The 16473-nt window shown below is 38.5% G+C and overlaps 2 protein-coding genes across 2 annotated transcripts; one reads left to right on the top strand and one right to left on the bottom strand.

Annotated features, from left to right (window-relative positions):
* Positions 1-2983: 2983 nt before the first annotated feature.
* On the bottom strand, positions 2984-6644 carry LOC122672496. Its single transcript, XM_043869958.1, has 5 exons — positions 6050-6644; positions 5564-5929; positions 4980-5429; positions 3720-4628; positions 2984-3504 (listed from the first exon to the last, which is right to left on the bottom strand). The coding sequence occupies exons 1-5, from the start codon at positions 6642-6644 to the stop codon at positions 2984-2986; spliced, it is 2841 nt and encodes a 946-aa protein (XP_043725893.1).
* Positions 6645-9216: 2572 nt separating this feature from the next.
* On the top strand, positions 9217-15215 carry LOC122672497 (disease resistance protein At4g27190-like). The gene is made up of 2 exons (XM_043869959.1): positions 9217-9246; positions 11952-15215. Exon 2 carries the CDS (start codon positions 11970-11972, stop codon positions 15213-15215), a length of 3246 nt encoding a protein of 1081 aa, XP_043725894.1. The 5' UTR covers positions 9217-9246; positions 11952-11969.
* The last annotated feature ends 1258 nt before the right edge of the window (positions 15216-16473 follow it).

The following is a 16473-nucleotide window of genomic DNA, read 5'->3' on the forward strand; positions in this document are numbered from 1 at the left end:
AGGACTATTTTCACACATGTACAATGATCTTGTCAGTGTGAAACATACATGCCCACCATGTGTTGCAGTCTTCTATCTTCTTTTCTTTTTCAGGGATAAGTAACTAGATTTCATTGTAAAAGATGTGAGAGAAATGTTTTACAAAGCAACCAGCAAAAGAACAAAGAAAGAATCAGAAACAACAACTTGAAAACTGAACTAGACGCAGCAAAAAATAAATCCATGTTGGAATAGGGTAGTCTCCCATGTAAATATCATCTCTCTTGCGCCAACCTTTGCAAGTTGATCAGCTGTAGAGTTAGATGATCTTGGACACCAGTTGAACAAGGTGTCCAAGTGATGCAGTAGGAAGTATGGGGACTAGATCTCGTTCAAGCACTCACGGCTCTCGAATCCTCAAAGTAAAGAAAACTCTAATTCCAATGGGGAAAAAGAGCAAACAAAACAATTGCGTTCATAAACTTCAAGATACCTTATTTTATCCAAAATGACCCTTATATAAAGAGGTTGGATTACAAAGGAAAAGGAAACCTAAACAAAATAGGAAATGAACTAATAAAGTAAAAATAAAACAGGAAACTAAGATTTCTATATCGTGCGCAATGCTTCAAAGGCCTAGTACAACCCTTAAACAATGGAATTTGCACTAGCTGACGTTTCTAAAAAAGTATTATGGCTCCCGTAATTCCACCCAAGTCAAAAGTTACAGCTCTTGGAAGTTGTGCTGATAAATTAGCACTTTCGGCCTGATTGGGTGGACTTCTGCTGGTCCAACCGATCCAGAAATTCTGCAGAAATCTTCTCTACATCATCAAGGCTACTATCCTTACTGTTACACATCATATTAGATTCGAAAGTTTCTATGGACCTCTCATCTAAGCACCTGCTGCATCAATCTATTGCCAAGTTTTGAATCTTCCTCCCCACTAATGATTCAGCCAGCAAGCTCTTGGGTAGATCCAACCCCAATAAAAGGGATCTTAGCTCAGTTTTTGTTGTTTGCATGCCTTTCATCACCCCATGCTCATTTTGGCTTGACCATTCAACTTAAATTTCACCATTTAACCCTTACATGATAATTTCGGAAAGAATCCTTCGTTCATGATATTTTTCACTCAAGTTTGCTTTCAAAAAGCATGAAAAGACTTCTACAATGAAGGCTTGTAAATCATACTTGGGATTTGATGTTATATGCCCTATTCAAAGCATGTATAAAACTTAACCAGGATGTTTTATGAGAATATGATCTTTTTTCTTGCCTAGCCCACAAGCTTAAAAGTAGGGCTGTAAATGGATCGGATTCGGCTCGGATAGTGCTATATCCGCATCCGCATCCGATTAGCTATCGGACGGATTCGGATAGTGCTAAACGGATACAGACACGGGTACGGATCGGATATTTTATCCGTTTACATGTAAATATAGCTTTTCGGATAGCTATAGCCTATCCGTATCCGCATCTGTTTGGCTTTCGGACGGATTCGGATTGTGCTAAACGAATACGGACACGGATACGGAAACGGATTTCGGCTATTCATTTACACCCCTACTTAAAAGTCCGGCCATGCCCTGAAATTTTTGGAATTTTTCTACTTTCTTTTACTCCTAGGAGTACTTTCCTCATTTTTATCTTACTTATTCATGTACAAATTTTTATTATATTTTATGGTATGTGGCATATGTTAGAGATGGTTTTTTTCTCGTTTCATTTGATTCTCTAACATTTTTAGGGTTTGTTTTGATGTGTTCGTATCTTCATGTGCATTTGTTTAGGTTTTTGCATTATAGTGGCATGTATAGTAACTATGTTTCATATTCTTATGCATCCATGTTTCATTTTACTTTTCAGTATACTAACCTTTGTTTTATAGCCAAACACATCAGGTATGTGTTCTAAGCTTAGTCTTGTTCTTAATTTATTTATTTTTCTTGTATTTTATTTATTTATTTATTTTGATGTTATGTTCTTTTTATTTATTGTGTTTATTTTGTTTTTGACTAAGCAATAGGAAGACTGGTTTAACCGAGTGAACCAAGATGCCTAATAGCTTTCTTGGACCACAACTTGACTTGTACCCTAGTTTTTTTGTTTGACTTGTTCCCATTGAAATTGTCATGAAGTAATATTTGTTTTCGAGGGTCTTAGATCCTAATCTAGGTGGTGACTCTCTATTCTCTCTCTCTTCCCAAAGAGATATTTGTACGTTTGAAAACAAGGATTTCTCCTGTTATCACAATGACGAGTCCACTAGGGATATTTTTTTGTCATACTTCAAATTGGTGCATTAGATTTGAATTTTTGTTCATTTGGTATATTTTATTTTCGTGTAATGTTTGTTCTGCTAACTATTCATCATTACATTGCATCACCACTTGCACACATCACAACAAAGATCGACCCAAGAAACCACGTGGCGTAGTTACATGCTCGGTGCAAAGGCACATGACTTACCTATCATGAAACTACAACCTTTAGCCTCATTCCTTCGGATGTATCAAAAAGGTTGTGTTGTCGTACCATTTGATCACTTTTTTGAAGACATGGTGAGAGGAATATTAAGGCACACATTGTTAAAGGTGAACCTCATGTCCCAATCCATCATCATGCATCATATAATGATATAGAACTATTATGTCTAGGATACGTCATACTAATAGTAAAATTGTGCAAAACCTATTGGCCAGTTCTTTTTCAGCTCTAGATATTGTTTACCACATCATGGACCGACCCGGTTTGACTATGTGGTCCTCAATATTCAAACCAACTGTAGAACTAGTTCAACTTTGTATCCGCACTCACTAACTCTTACTCTTTTTTTTTAACCCAAATATTACCTGGGACCCGGGCCAGCCCCTGGAATTTTATTAAGAAAACAATAAAAATAGAGAAAATTACAAGGGGGGACATAACCCGCCTTGCCCCAACCCAAAGAGCCTCGCTCTCTCACACACCAAAGGAAGAAACCCTGCCCGACAAAATTAATTACATTCTAAAAACTGGTAAACCAGTTTTATCCTCCCTAACAATCCGCCGTAAATCCTGCGGGATACTTTGAGTATCGTGGAAAGAAGAATCGACCAAAGAGTCACAAGCGAAATTCGTCAAGAAATCCGCAGCATGATTGCTATCACGATAAGCGAAGTGAATGCAAACACCAAGAGAGTCACAAAGAGTGAGGACCTCCTGGAACCAAAACCAACAGCTCCACAGATTGCATTTCCTTTGTGTGACGAAGCGCACAATCGAAGCCGTATCCGGGCTGACAAAAAAACCATGTAAACCCAAACTAGCGTAAAGCTGCAACCCATCTAGAAGGGCTCTCATTTCAGCCACTGAGTTAGAACAGATACCACAAAAATTAGAGAAAGCAGCAATCAAGGAGCCTTCGCAATCACGAATAATACCCCCACCACCACTTACTCCTGGATTTCCCCTACTCGCACCATCAACATTTAATTTCAGCATATTAAAGGGGGACACCAATATATAGGCACAGGGCGTTTCTGCTTAGGAACCGGGGGTCTTAAATTGAAAACCCTCAAAATCAGATCATCCTTTAGAGATAAATTCCTTTTCGAAAATTCTTTAGGTAAAGGAATTTCGTGAATCCATGCAATAACCTTCTTAATGATTGTAGAGTCTATCCTTATTCCTTCGTTATGCCTGCGATTGTTTCTCTCTCTCCATAGTTCCCAAATGATAAAAGAGGGAATGATACCTTTTATGAAATTGCAAATTCCACTAGAAGTCGCTTGAGCATGCCAAAATAGGAGTCGACTCCTAATGTCCTGAGTAGGGATCAAAACTATGTCAAACAAGCCATTAAAGAAATTCCACACTTTGGTAGCCATGCCTCCATGAATAAAGATGTAATTAGTAGTTTCCCTCCAAGGCTCTTTGCAGCAAACACATTTAGAAGCCAACGGAACGCCCAAACTCATTAGTGTATTATCACTTGGGACATTCCCATTGAGAATTTGCCAGGAAAAGAACCCAATCTTTGTTGGAACCGAAGCATTCCAAAGCCACTTAAAGTAAGAGATTGTAGGATGCTGGATACGAACCACATTCCAAGTTGATTTAACCGAAAAAATTCCATCGGAGGCAGGAGTCCAGACAATCTTATCCAACCTGGAAGAGAAAAAAGTATTGCTATTCCTGATTTGATCACGAATATCCAGGTTATCGATAAGATTCAGGGATTCTTGATCCCACAACCCATCTTTTGAGAGCACATCTCTTACAGGGGCATTCAATGGAACATTGATAGCTCCATCCACAAAGTCCAGTAAAGGCCTAACCCCTAGCCAGTTATCCAGCCAGAACAAAACCTCACCTTGCTCCACCAACCACCTTGAGTTAGAAAGCATAAAATCTTTGTGTTCAAGGGCCTTACGCCAGGATATCGAATCCATTGTATTGGAGTTAGCAAAAGTAATATGGTTTCCCTTCAAAAAATTTGCCTTAAAGAAAGAACTCCATAGAGAATTTTCTGAGAGAGTACGCCAAATACCCTTGATTCTCATGGAGAGACTAAGGTCTCCGAGGGTTCTTAAGGCCAAGCCCCCCTCCTTAATCGGTCTACAGGCTTTCGTCCAATTCTCCCAATGATGTCGATTACCAAATTCTGAGGAACCCCATAAAAGTTCAAGCATATAGAGGAAAATCTTTTTGACACCGAAATGAGAATTTTCAAGCAAGATAAAATATGAATGGGCATCGAAGCTAAAACATGCTTGATGAGGGTAAGCCTTCCCCCAACCGAAAGAAGCCTTCCTTTCTACCCTGCCACCTTATTTTTTATCTTGGCCAGCAAATCATGAAAGAAAGAAATTTTCAATCTGCCGTTGTATAAAGGGGTGCCCAAATAAGTGATGGGAAGGGATTTCCTAGAGAAACCAGTAATGGAGCCAATCAACCTGTTGCGGGCTTCTAAAGCCGTAGAATTGCTAACAAAACAGCTCTTTTGCTGATTTACCAGCTGCCCTGAAAATTCCTCGTACTTGTTGCTTGAGGGATGATTTGAGCCCCTTAGTAAAGATAATTATGTCATCTGCAAAGAGGCTATGAGATATACCAGGACAATCCCTAGAAAGCTGATAAAATTTAGCATGGCCTTCAGCAAATAAGCTTCTTAAACCCCTCAGGACTTCTTCCGCTAAAATAAAGAGCGTCGGAGAAAGCGGGTCACCCTGATGGAGACCCCTTGAAGATTTAAAAAAACCAAAAGGGCTCGCATCCATAACCACGGAGAACCAATAATTGACCATGGTTTTTTGGATAAGAGTAATCCAATCCTTGCTGAAACCAAATTTGGCTAAGACCTCTACCAAAAAACTCCACTCCATGCGATCATAAGCTTTTGCCATATCAAGCTTAAGCAAAACATTGCCTCCCCTTGTTTTCCTCTTAAGATCTTGAACCACATCTTGTATCAAAGCAATGTTATCATGAATACTTCAACCTTGGACAAACACCCCTTGCTCCTCCAAAATTAACAAAGGAAGAAGAGGGGCAAGCCTAGAGGATATGATTTTTGCAATGATTTATAGGAAAAATTACAAAGGCTAATTGGGCGACAATCAGACGTCACATCCAGGTTCTCCATTTTTGGAATGAGGATCAGATGGGAAGAAGTAAAGCTCCTATGAAGAATGCCCCCTTTAAAAAAATCCTCCATTGCAGCCCAGACATCCGCTTTCACAATCTCCCAAGAAGAAGTGAAAAAATGACCTGTAAACCCATCCAGCCCTGGAGCACTATCCTTTGAAAGAGAGAAAACCGCTTCTTCAACCTCCTTCAGAGATGGAGATGCAATTAAACGGGTGTTATCTTCCTCGGTAATAACCGAAGGAATCACATCAAGCAGCTCCGCATGTCGAGAACAACTTCCCGAAGAGAAAAGATTTGCAAAACAATTCACAGCCTCTACATGTACCCCCTCACTGCCCACAACTCAATCACCTTCACAATTTTTTATTTTTTCCATACTATTTCTTTTTCCTTTTACATTAACCATAGTATGGAAGAATTTCGTATTTCTTTCACCTTCCAAAAGCCACTTCACCTGGGATTTCTCTTTCCAGAAAATTTCTTCTTGTAAAAGGACCTTTTGAAGACGATCTCGGGCATCATATAATTGAAGGAGAGAGTCATTACAACGATTAAGATCATGAGCAACTTCTGCCTGGGAGACGTCATCCGCACAATTCTTTACATTTTGATGGATGTTACCAAAAATCTCCTTGTTCCAAACCTTTAGTTTATCCCGCAAAAACTTTAGTTTCAAAAAAAGAATCTGCAAAGGAGAACCTTCATACACAGTAGACCAGCAGTCCTTCACGAAATGATTAAATCCTGGGTGAGAAAGCCACATTTGCTGGAATTTAAACGAAGAAGGCCTTTTGATGCTAGAAACCTCAACCTCTAACCTTAACGGCGCATGATCGGAACATGTTCGGCTAAGTTGATGGACTCTGCTTATTTGAAAGTAAGACGACCATACTGAATTATACAAGACCCTGTCCAGTCTGGCTTTAACCATGCATCGACCCGACTGACCATTGGTCCAAGTGAAAGTGCTTCCTTCAAAACCACCGTCAATAAGGCCAGCACCATTCACAAAATCGCCAAAATCCTCCATGGAGCGAGAGCAGGGCAGCCTCTCCCCAATTTTCTCAGAGTGATCTAACACCGTGTTAAAATCACCACAAACCGCCCATGCCTGACTAATTGATTGAGAGAAAACACACAATTTCTCCCAAAGGCTTCTTCTTTCCTGGACAGTGCAAGAGGCATGCACAAAAGTAATAAAGAAAGAACTTGACGACCCATTAGCCACACAAGCTACAGTAACAAACTGAGGATGAGCATCCACCACATTCACCTATAAACCTTCCTTCCAAAAAAACTCAAATACGATCCCCGTTCTCAGTGCCATTAGACATGCACTGGGACATCCCAAGTCTTTTCATGATAGCCGGAGCCTTGGAAAAGGAGGTTTTAGGTTCGGCGATTACAAATAAATCCACTAACTCTTACTTGAAGTGTATGTTGTATGATATTGTCTGTTGCATCATATGCATACATATTCCATGTCTGAAATGCGAAATTCTGGGGTACTGAACCACCTAGGTTATAAGGGATAATGATGAAAGTTGGCCCTAACAAATGTTTCATTTAATAGGCACCATTCCACCAAGGCAGAAGAAGATTGGTTGCTTCCCTCTTGGGTTAGGTCTGAGAGCAGATTGACCCACAGTACTTGCTCCCCCCAAGCTAATACGTATCCAAAACTGGAAATGAGTGACCACGAGAATCCAGAATCGGTCATGGAATAGATGCAAGCCTAGATAAAAAACTTCACCAACTTAGTCAGTAGGCTACGTCAAAACCAGAATAAGCCTAACTGCAATGAGACACTGTGAGCATATCCACATGTGCAACTTGCGTAGATGTCTACATGAGAATCCAAACATGGTCCCTGGTGATGACACTAGGGTTTTATTGCTCTTTCTTGCCATAATTTGTTAAGTATCATGCATCTTTTTGAAAATTTGAGGGGCTCTTACTTCATCTTTTACTGGTTAACATACTAGGTGTATTTTGCCTATTTTCTCAATTTGCCCAAAAGGGTAGGAAATGTCACCCAAACTATAAGTTGAGCCTCCCACATCGTTCAAGGACATCTGATCAACATTGTTGTGCACGTTTCCAAGGTGATAAAATTATGTGTCTACAATCATATTTATCATTCTCAAATTTTCTTTATTAGCATCTTCTAGAAGCAAGTGTTTTTTGGGTTTCACCGGTTCTTCCCATAATTAAGTGTATACATGCATTCTTAAAACTTAGGGGTCATGGCTTCTTCCTCCATTTCTTATGGTTTTTTGTTTGTATGTATTTCGTATTCACTACTTTTTATTTATTATTGTCAAATTTTTCTCATTTGATTGTTCAGAGGAAGGATAATGTCTTAGGAGCAAGTCTTTTTTTTTTGGTTTTATTGCTCCTTCTCATAATCAGGTAACTATCATGCATCTATTCTTAAAGGTTAGGGAGACCTAGCTTCTTCTTGTTGTTCTTCTATTTTTTTTTTTTTCAATCTTAATTTCATTTTTACTGCTTCCTATTTATCATTCTTAATTTTTCATTATTAGATTATTGAGAGGAAGGACAACATCTCAGAAACAAGTGTATTTTGGGAATTGTTGCTTATTTTCCCCATAATTAGGTAAGTATCATGCACATATTCTTAAAGCTTAGGGGCTTTGGCTTCCTCCAATTTTTTTTTCCTTCTTCTCTATTTCATGTTCATTTATCATTCTTAATTTTTCTCTATTAGAGTATTGAGAAGAAGCACAACATCTGAGGAGGAAATCTTTTTCGGTTTTATTTCTCCTTCTTCCCATAATCAGGTCAGTATCATGCATCTATTCTTTAAGCTACTTAAGGGCTTTGGCTTCTTTCATTTGTTCTTCTAGTTTTTATTTCTAATCCCTATTTCATATTCACTGCTTCATATTTATCATTCTCAAATTTTCTTTATTAAAGTGTTGAGAGGAAGGACATCATCTCAGGAGCAAGTCTATTTTTCTGCTTTATTGCCCCTCATAATCAAGTAAGAATCATGCACGCATTCTTAAAGTTTAGGGGCCCTGATTTCTTCTTGTTGTCTTCCTAATTTTTCCTTTTATGCTCTATTTCATGTTCACTGCTTCATTTATCAGTCTCAATTTTTTTTTATTAGAGTGTTGAGACGAAGGACGATATCTCAGAAATAAGTGTGTTTTGGGTTTTATAGCTCCTTCTTCCCCATAATCAAGTAAGTATCATATATCTATTCTTATGGCTTATGTGTCCTAAATTCTTTCTCTTGATCTTATGGTTTTCTCTTTTAAGCTCTATTTCACATTCATTGCTTCATCATATTTAACATTATCAATTTTCTTTAATTAGAATGTTGAGAGGAAGGAAGACATCTTAGAAGCAAGTGTTTTTGGACTTAATTGCTCCTGCTTCCCTTAACAGGTAAGTGTCATGTATCAATTCTATAAACATAGGGGTTCTGGCTTCTTCCCATGCAATGTTGTTCTTTTTTTTTTTCTTTCTTTTATTCTCTCTTTCATGTTTAATGTTTCGAATTTATCATTCTCAAATTTTCTTTATTACAGTGTTGAGGGGGAAGATAGCATCTCAGAAGCAAGTGTTTTTTGGGTTTCGTTGCACCTCCTTCCTCTAATCAAGTAAGTACCATGCGTCTATTTCTTAAAGCTTAGCGGCCTTGGCTTCTTCCTCTTATTCTTTTGGGAGTAAATAGCTTTCATGGTAAAAAAAAGTAAAAGAGAAATTTTTAACATAGCAGCTAGCTAAGAAAAATGAAAGAAGTGGAAGCGGCAAATTGAAAACGTACTATAAAATAATTCAATTTTATAGAAAGAAGTGGAAACGGCCCTTACTTCCCATATATGGGGAACCATCCTGAGGTTATGCTCGCCGTCCAGGATACCTGGGAGGAGTGTGGAGTTGGAAGCTCAGTGGGTAGGGACCTCATTCCAGGGAGATCTAATAGGTTGCATTGCCAAGCTAGCATTCTGTTGCACTATTGCTCACATTTGGAATGAAAAGAATTTTCGTATATTTCAGAACAAGACTCGCACCAGTTCAATCATCTTCAGGGACATTCGCTTTAATGTGGAGGAACGGTGTCATGCTATTGTTCCCAAGGATCCCAAATCCAATAGGAATCAATACCTTGTGGAGAGTTGGGGAATTCACCCCATTTGGTCTTCTGGTAGTTCATTGGTTTTGGTGGGGCTTTGGGCCATGGGCTTTTTCTGAAGCTGTCTAGTTCATTGTTTCTCATTGTAGCTTCATTGGTTTCCTTTGATTCAGGGGCCCCCTTGCTCTCATAGTCTTTGATTTGCTGGGTGGCTACCTTATAGTTGTTTGTATAGTTGTTCTTTTCCTCACAATAAATTTGATATTACCTATAAAAAAAATAAAATTGAAAACTATAAAATCAGCAAAAATCAAATTATGTTGGAAATGGGATGGTATCCGATGTGAGAATCATTACTCTAGCTTCTACATTTACAAGTTCGTCAGCTCAGCTGTGTTGTTAAATGATCTTGGACACCAGTAGAACATGGTGTTCAATGCTGCCATCCTCACTCTCACACATTGTATTAGATTCAAAATTCTCTATTGTCTTCTCATCTTGACCTCCATCCATCTAATGCCAACTTTAGAATTTTCCTCCACCAATAGTGCTTCAGTCATAAAGCTCTTGTGCAAATCCAGCCCTCATTAAAAGGTTTCGTAGCTCAGCTCCTGCATGCAGAGTGCATTTTTTCATCCCACCATCTGCTCACTTTTAGTTCTGTTCCATATAAATACATAATAGCCTTGAACTACAACATGGAAAAGAAAGACTATTCTGGTAGAGGGCTCATTTTGGGTTTCGCATCTTTCAAGTGATGATTTTCAGAAGAATCCTTTGTTCATGCTTGGAAAGCATGAAAAACCTTGTATATGATCTTCTCCTTAGTTAGGGGCTCTAAAAAATTTTATGTTGCATGGGTGTTGGTGTTTATCAGCCGAATATAGCATCGCCACTCGCCAGCTCTACTTGGCAATCTATATTCGGTTCTCTTGGTGAATCTTCCATTTTTGGAGTTTCCTTTGGTGGTACGTTTGATACGTGCAAAATAATCTGAAAGAAAACATAAAATAAAAGAGAAATTATAGGGAGAGGAAGAGAGAGAAATTTGGGAGGCTGCCAATCCTCTTCTCACGATAACTCTCAAGAGATAATTTAGGGGATAATAATCTGATCACTTTTTCATTCACAATCACTATTAAATAGGGTTGTATAGCTGTTACATAACTTACCACTCATGACTCCCTCCATATCTAAATAACTAACCCACTAACATTGATAGTTATCCTAACTAACTCACGCACAACAAAACATAATAATTAATATATATAAATAACCGTATAATTAGGTATGTAACAACTCCTTTCCCCTTGAAATTGTCCTTGTCCTCAAGGACGATAAGGGAAAAATAAAATTAAAATAATCCACTAGGATCCCAAATCTTGATAGAGCAATTTCCGAAGATGATCATACATAACTTGTGGTTTTGGATGGAGAGTCTCTTCTTCATCTTGCACGATTGGAAGGTCACATTGTTTTTGTCTCCATATAGACCCGGGACGGTCGATTTCCTCCGCCGTACCTGGCTCTGATGCCATTTGATATGTGCAAAATAATCTGAAAGAGAAAATAAAATAAAAGAGAAATTATAGGGAGAGGAAGAGAGATAAATTTGGGGCTTTACAGACGAATCCGCCGAACGTCCTGGCACAATTGGGAGGCTGTCAATCCTCTTCTCAAGCTAACTCTTAAGAGATAATTTAGGGGATAATAATCTGATCACTTTTTCATTCACAATCACTATTAAATCGGGTTGTATAGCTGTTACATAACTTACCACTCATGACTCCTTCCATATCTAAATAACTAACCAACTAACATTGGTAGTTATCCTAACTAACTCACGCATAACACAACATAATAATTAATATATATATATATATATATATATATAAATAACTGTATAATTAGGTATTTAACAGCGTCACAATGGCGGCAACTCAATCTTCAGCTTTGGTTTCCTTATATTTTATGTACAGTGTATAGCAAGTCACCTTATATTCTATGTGCTTTGTATAGCAAGTTAGGTGTTGAGAATCCAATCTAAGGTTCTCAACCTTTGGTGTATTTATACACCTTGTAACCACATGTAACCGTCAAGAATATCAATAATATTTTTACAGAATTCCGTCACAAAGTCCATTAGTGTTGTTCACAGCTTCACAATCCCTTCCCCTTTCATCTTTTTAATTGTTAAATTCACTAGAATTGGTGTTGAAATCGTGGCAGGTGTCCCAAAATTCATTAATGGCTTCAATTGGACAAATACTAGCAGCCATCGGACAACCAATAGCAGCCATTGGACAATGTTTATGGGTCCCGCTCAGACGTCAAATCAGCTACATCAAAAATCTTGAAAAAAATTTTGAGAAGCTGGAAGGAAAAGCGAAAGATCTCTATAGCAAAAGGGAGGATGTAAACAGAGAGGTAAACAGAGATACCATATCAACAATGCCAACAGATGGATGTCAAGATTGGCTTGAGAAGGTGGGAGAGATGGAAAATAAAATCAATACCATAGAAGCAGAGTTCCAAGAAAGTAAGCGTTGCATTGGTGGATTGTGCCCCGACATTTGGTGGCGAAAGAAACTGGGTAAAAAAATTGTGAAAATGATAGATGATGAGATTGTTGATCTCTTCAAGGACCACTCAATGTTTTCAGGAAGATATGTGGTTGAGGTACCTCCACAGTCAGTTGAGCCAATTCCTGCACTAGCTATGGAAGGCAATACATCAATTAATCGTACTATCCAGAAGATATTAAGATGCATAAGGGATGATGATAAGCATAAAATTGGCATATGGGGTATGGGTGGAGTTGGGAAGACAACTACAATGAAGGTCCTAAACAATTCTCCCGAAATAACAGGTATGTTCCAAATGGTTATTTGGGTAACTGTGTCCAAAGATGGAGGAGGAGATATAAGAAAGGTACAAAAGGATATTCTAAAGCGTCTGTCATTGCAGTTTGATGATGATGAGTCTGTTGAAAGAACCGCAAGAAGAATTTTTCAAAGATTGAGAAATATGAAGTATTTGCTGCTTCTAGATGACTTGTGGGAAAGAATGGATTTGGAAATTATAGGAATCCCCAACCCAAGCAGAGAAAATGGATGCAAAATGATAATAACTACTCGGTCCATGGTTGTCTGTAACAAAATGGAGATTGATGAAGCAATTAAAGTTGAAGTCTTATCTGAAGAAGAGGCCTGGAACTTGTTTCGGAAAAAGGTTGGCAATGTCGTGGATTTATCAGAGGATATAGGAGAAATAGCTACACAGGTCGTTCGAAAATGTCAAGGTTTGCCACTTGCCATTATTGTCATAGGAGGGTCCTTGAGAAATAAGAATGACCCAAGGGAATGGAGAAATGCATGGAAGGAATTGAGCTCGAATAAGTATGAAATTATTGATGATATGGAAGAATCTGTGTTTAAGATATTGAAGTTCAGTTACGATCGAATAAAAAGCAGCAATATCAAGAAGTGTTTTCTATACTGTGCTTTATATCCAGAGGACAATGAGATTCTAGAAAAAGAACTTGTCCAACGTTGGTTGGCAGAGGGTTTTATTGATGATGATGGTCGTTTTTTTCTAAGGTTGGATGAGGCATATGATAAAGGGCATGCTATATTAAATTACCTAAAAGATGTTTCACTGTTGGAAGGAGTACTAGTAGACATAGTTGATGATCATTTTGGGAAGAAGCTAGCAGCAGTCAAGATGCATGATGTGATTAGAGATTTGGCATTAATAATCACATCATCATCATCATTAATGTCTGCCAAATTATTAATGGTACCTGCTGCAGTAGAGGAGGAGGATGGTAATCATGATCAGTTCTTGGTTCGAACCAATATGGGAGGAGGAATACAGGACGAGCTCTCAATCTCAAATGAGGAAAATTTGGGACAGTTCCAAAGGATCTCATTGATGGGTAATAATAAATGTCGCATTATTAATCTACCTGAGAACCCCAGATCCCTCTCGCTTGTGACGTTATTTTTGCAGCATAATAGAAGAAGCTTGACTAGAATTCCAGAATCATTCTTCGAGCATATGCACAAGCTTCGAGTTTTGGACCTATCAGACACTGATATCAGGGAGTTACCATCTTCTGTTTCCAATTTAGTAAGCCTTCGAGGATTATTTCTTCTCGATTGTCTCTCTTTGGTTACTCTGCCATCCCAAATAGGGAATCTTAAAAAACTTCAAGTGCTTCATTTAGGAGGCAGGTATGGCATGTTTGAGTACTTGCCTATTGAAATTCAGCAGCTTACACTCTTTAGAAGTCTGCGAGTGTCATTTTATAGCATACCAAGTGGGAATCGACTGATGGTTCCTAATGGGATTATATCAAGGCTCTCTCTGCTTGAAAACTTGAGCATATGTGTAGCGGATCCATCTCCAAAGTTTGGAGAAAGCATTGCTGAAGAGGTGGGTACCTTAAAGCAACTAACTCAACTTGAGTTTAAGTTTACAACATTGGAAAGTTTTGAGCATTTTCTACGTGAAAGTTATCCATGGAAAAATCAAAGCTTGAAGTCATTTCAGTTAACTGTGCATTGCAGAACTGAGTCTGGATACAGTTTGTTTGATTATGAAGGAGAAGAAGAAGAAGCATCATCTAATAACCGATATTTACAAGTGGTAGGAGGTAATTACACACCCACTGCAATTGCAGAGGTACTCCATCGGGCCAATGGTTTCCATTTAGGAACAAATCACACTTGTCAAGGGCTGTTGGATTTTGGCTTGAAGAACTTAACTCAGCTGAAACGATGTTATGTTGATCGATGCAAGATAATGGAGATCATCATCAAAATCAATGGAAATCATAATGATTTAACTACTACTACTTCAACAACAACAACAACAACAACACCATGTGCAGTTTTACCAAACTTGGAATACTTGGATATTAGAGATATGCCAACTACAAGAGCCATTTGGGAAGGGCCAATGCCACCAGGAAGCTTCAGCCGTTTAGCAACTTTGAATATCATTTCTTGTCCAAACCTGAGAGAGGTTTTCACAAGGGGCATACTACAACAACTTTCAAACCTTGAACAACTTTATGTCTGTGACTGTGATACCGTCCAAGTAATAATAGTGAATGAAGAAGTAGAGGAAGCAGAAGAAGAAAAAGGTCATGACAATGATGATGATGTTGCTCTTTTCCCAAAATTGAAGACTCTCTATCTTAGTGACCTACCCAGACTAGAAAGGATTTGGAAAACAGTTTCTTTTCATCCCATGGCACCATCCTTAGAAACGATAACAGTTATTCAATGTCCAAATCTGAAGAGTCTGCACCCTTTGAGTTTGGGTTTGATTCAGCAGCAGCAAAATGGATCATTAATTTCTACTACTCTGATAAGGAAGATTGAGGGCTCAACCCGATGGTGGGAATCATTGGAATGGGATCATGATGAGATCAAACAACTACTCCCCCAACCTTTTTTTGTGCACCTACCGTTGCTGGAAGGTTGAACTGTTGAGAAGTGCACGATCAGCTTCGTCAGTAGGAAGCACAGGAGAGTGAGTGTTGGGGGTTGTTGGGGGGAGGGAGGAAAGAGGTTGTGAGAGAGATTTTTTCACACTGGAATCTCAAGGAAACTTTTCTCCTTCATTTATTCTAATTTTATTCATCCAAGGCAAATGTTATTTGAAAATTTTTTTGGGGGGGTGTTTGTAATTAACTCTTTTTCCTTTATGGTATTCATCTCTTGCAAACGCTTATGTACACTGATCAAAAGATACATGTCTTGGGGAATGATGTAAAGGCCATTTGATTTCAATTAAATTACAAGTATCCCTGATGTGCTGGCATTGGTTGTTTATTATTGTTAGTGAATTTTTATATCAAAGTTGAAGAAATTTAATTAGAGAAATTGCATGAGGTCATCAGATTCGGATCACATGTAGAAATGTTGAATCAGTTTCCAATCGGATCCAAATAGAACCTAACTTTTCTTCCATTTTGTTTTGATCAAAGAAGGTTGGGAAACGCCTCCACCAAGCGATTTGTTAAAAGAATCTAAAGAAATCTTTCCTGCTGAAGGTGGCTGTACCCACCAGACTTTTAGACACACGGACCAAAGAAGTCCCTTTGACTAATACATGGGTTTCCCCATTCAAAGTAGAGGAACAATACGGAAATAGACACTAGCAAAGCTGTGGCGGGAGCTGCACATGTGCAGCACCGCTAAATGACAGCAAAATCAGGGGTAAGGTAGTCATTTTACAGATGGATCCCACCTGGGCCCCACATGTGAAATGACCACCTCCCCCTGTATTTGGAATGGTTTTGGCATGGCTGCACAAGAGCCGAGTCCCAAAGTCATTACACAGACACAAAATGTCATCAACTAGACCATTAATCTCCTAATCGGGAGCCGACACCGACCTATTTAAACAAGCAACAAGATCTAAAACAAGAAGCTTAACTGTCCTAATATACATGTATAATTAAGTTCCAGTCGACCTATTCTTTTACCATTTATACTAGAACACAGAATGTTCTGTACTTCCTACTGAACTCTTAATGTATAGCCAATTTAAGCACCATGTGACATCATAGGTCCTTTTGGTCTACTACCCAAATAAGCCTTGTACGTACTGACCTTAACTAAATTCTACTCCCTCCCTCCCTCCCTCGCTCCCATAAATGTTACTATATTATTTCCCTCTATTTCTTACATACCATTAAACTAATAGTAATTTTTTTTTTTGGGGTTGAAAAACTAAT

Source organism: Telopea speciosissima, chromosome 8 (genome assembly GCF_018873765.1).
Source record: "Telopea speciosissima isolate NSW1024214 ecotype Mountain lineage chromosome 8, Tspe_v1, whole genome shotgun sequence".
NCBI classification, from domain to species: Eukaryota; Viridiplantae; Streptophyta; class Magnoliopsida; order Proteales; family Proteaceae; genus Telopea; species Telopea speciosissima.

Excerpts from the sequence above, each read along its gene's own strand:
- LOC122672497 (XM_043869959.1), top strand. The coding sequence starts at position 11,970 with ATGGCTTCAATTGGACAAATACTAGCAGCCATCGGACAACCAATAGCA.
- LOC122672496 (XM_043869958.1), bottom strand. The coding sequence starts at position 6,644 with ATGGAGGATTTTGGCGATTTTGTGAATGGTGCTGGCCTTATTGACGGT. Across the intron at positions 4,629-4,979 it reads AGGAATTTTCAGGGCAGCTG|AATTTGGTAATCGACATCAT; the intron begins GTAAATCAGCAA and ends GGGGTTCCTCAG. Across the intron at positions 3,505-3,719 it reads AATTTGCAATTTCATAAAAG|AAACGCCCTGTGCCTATATA; the intron begins GTATCATTCCCT and ends GTTCCTAAGCAG.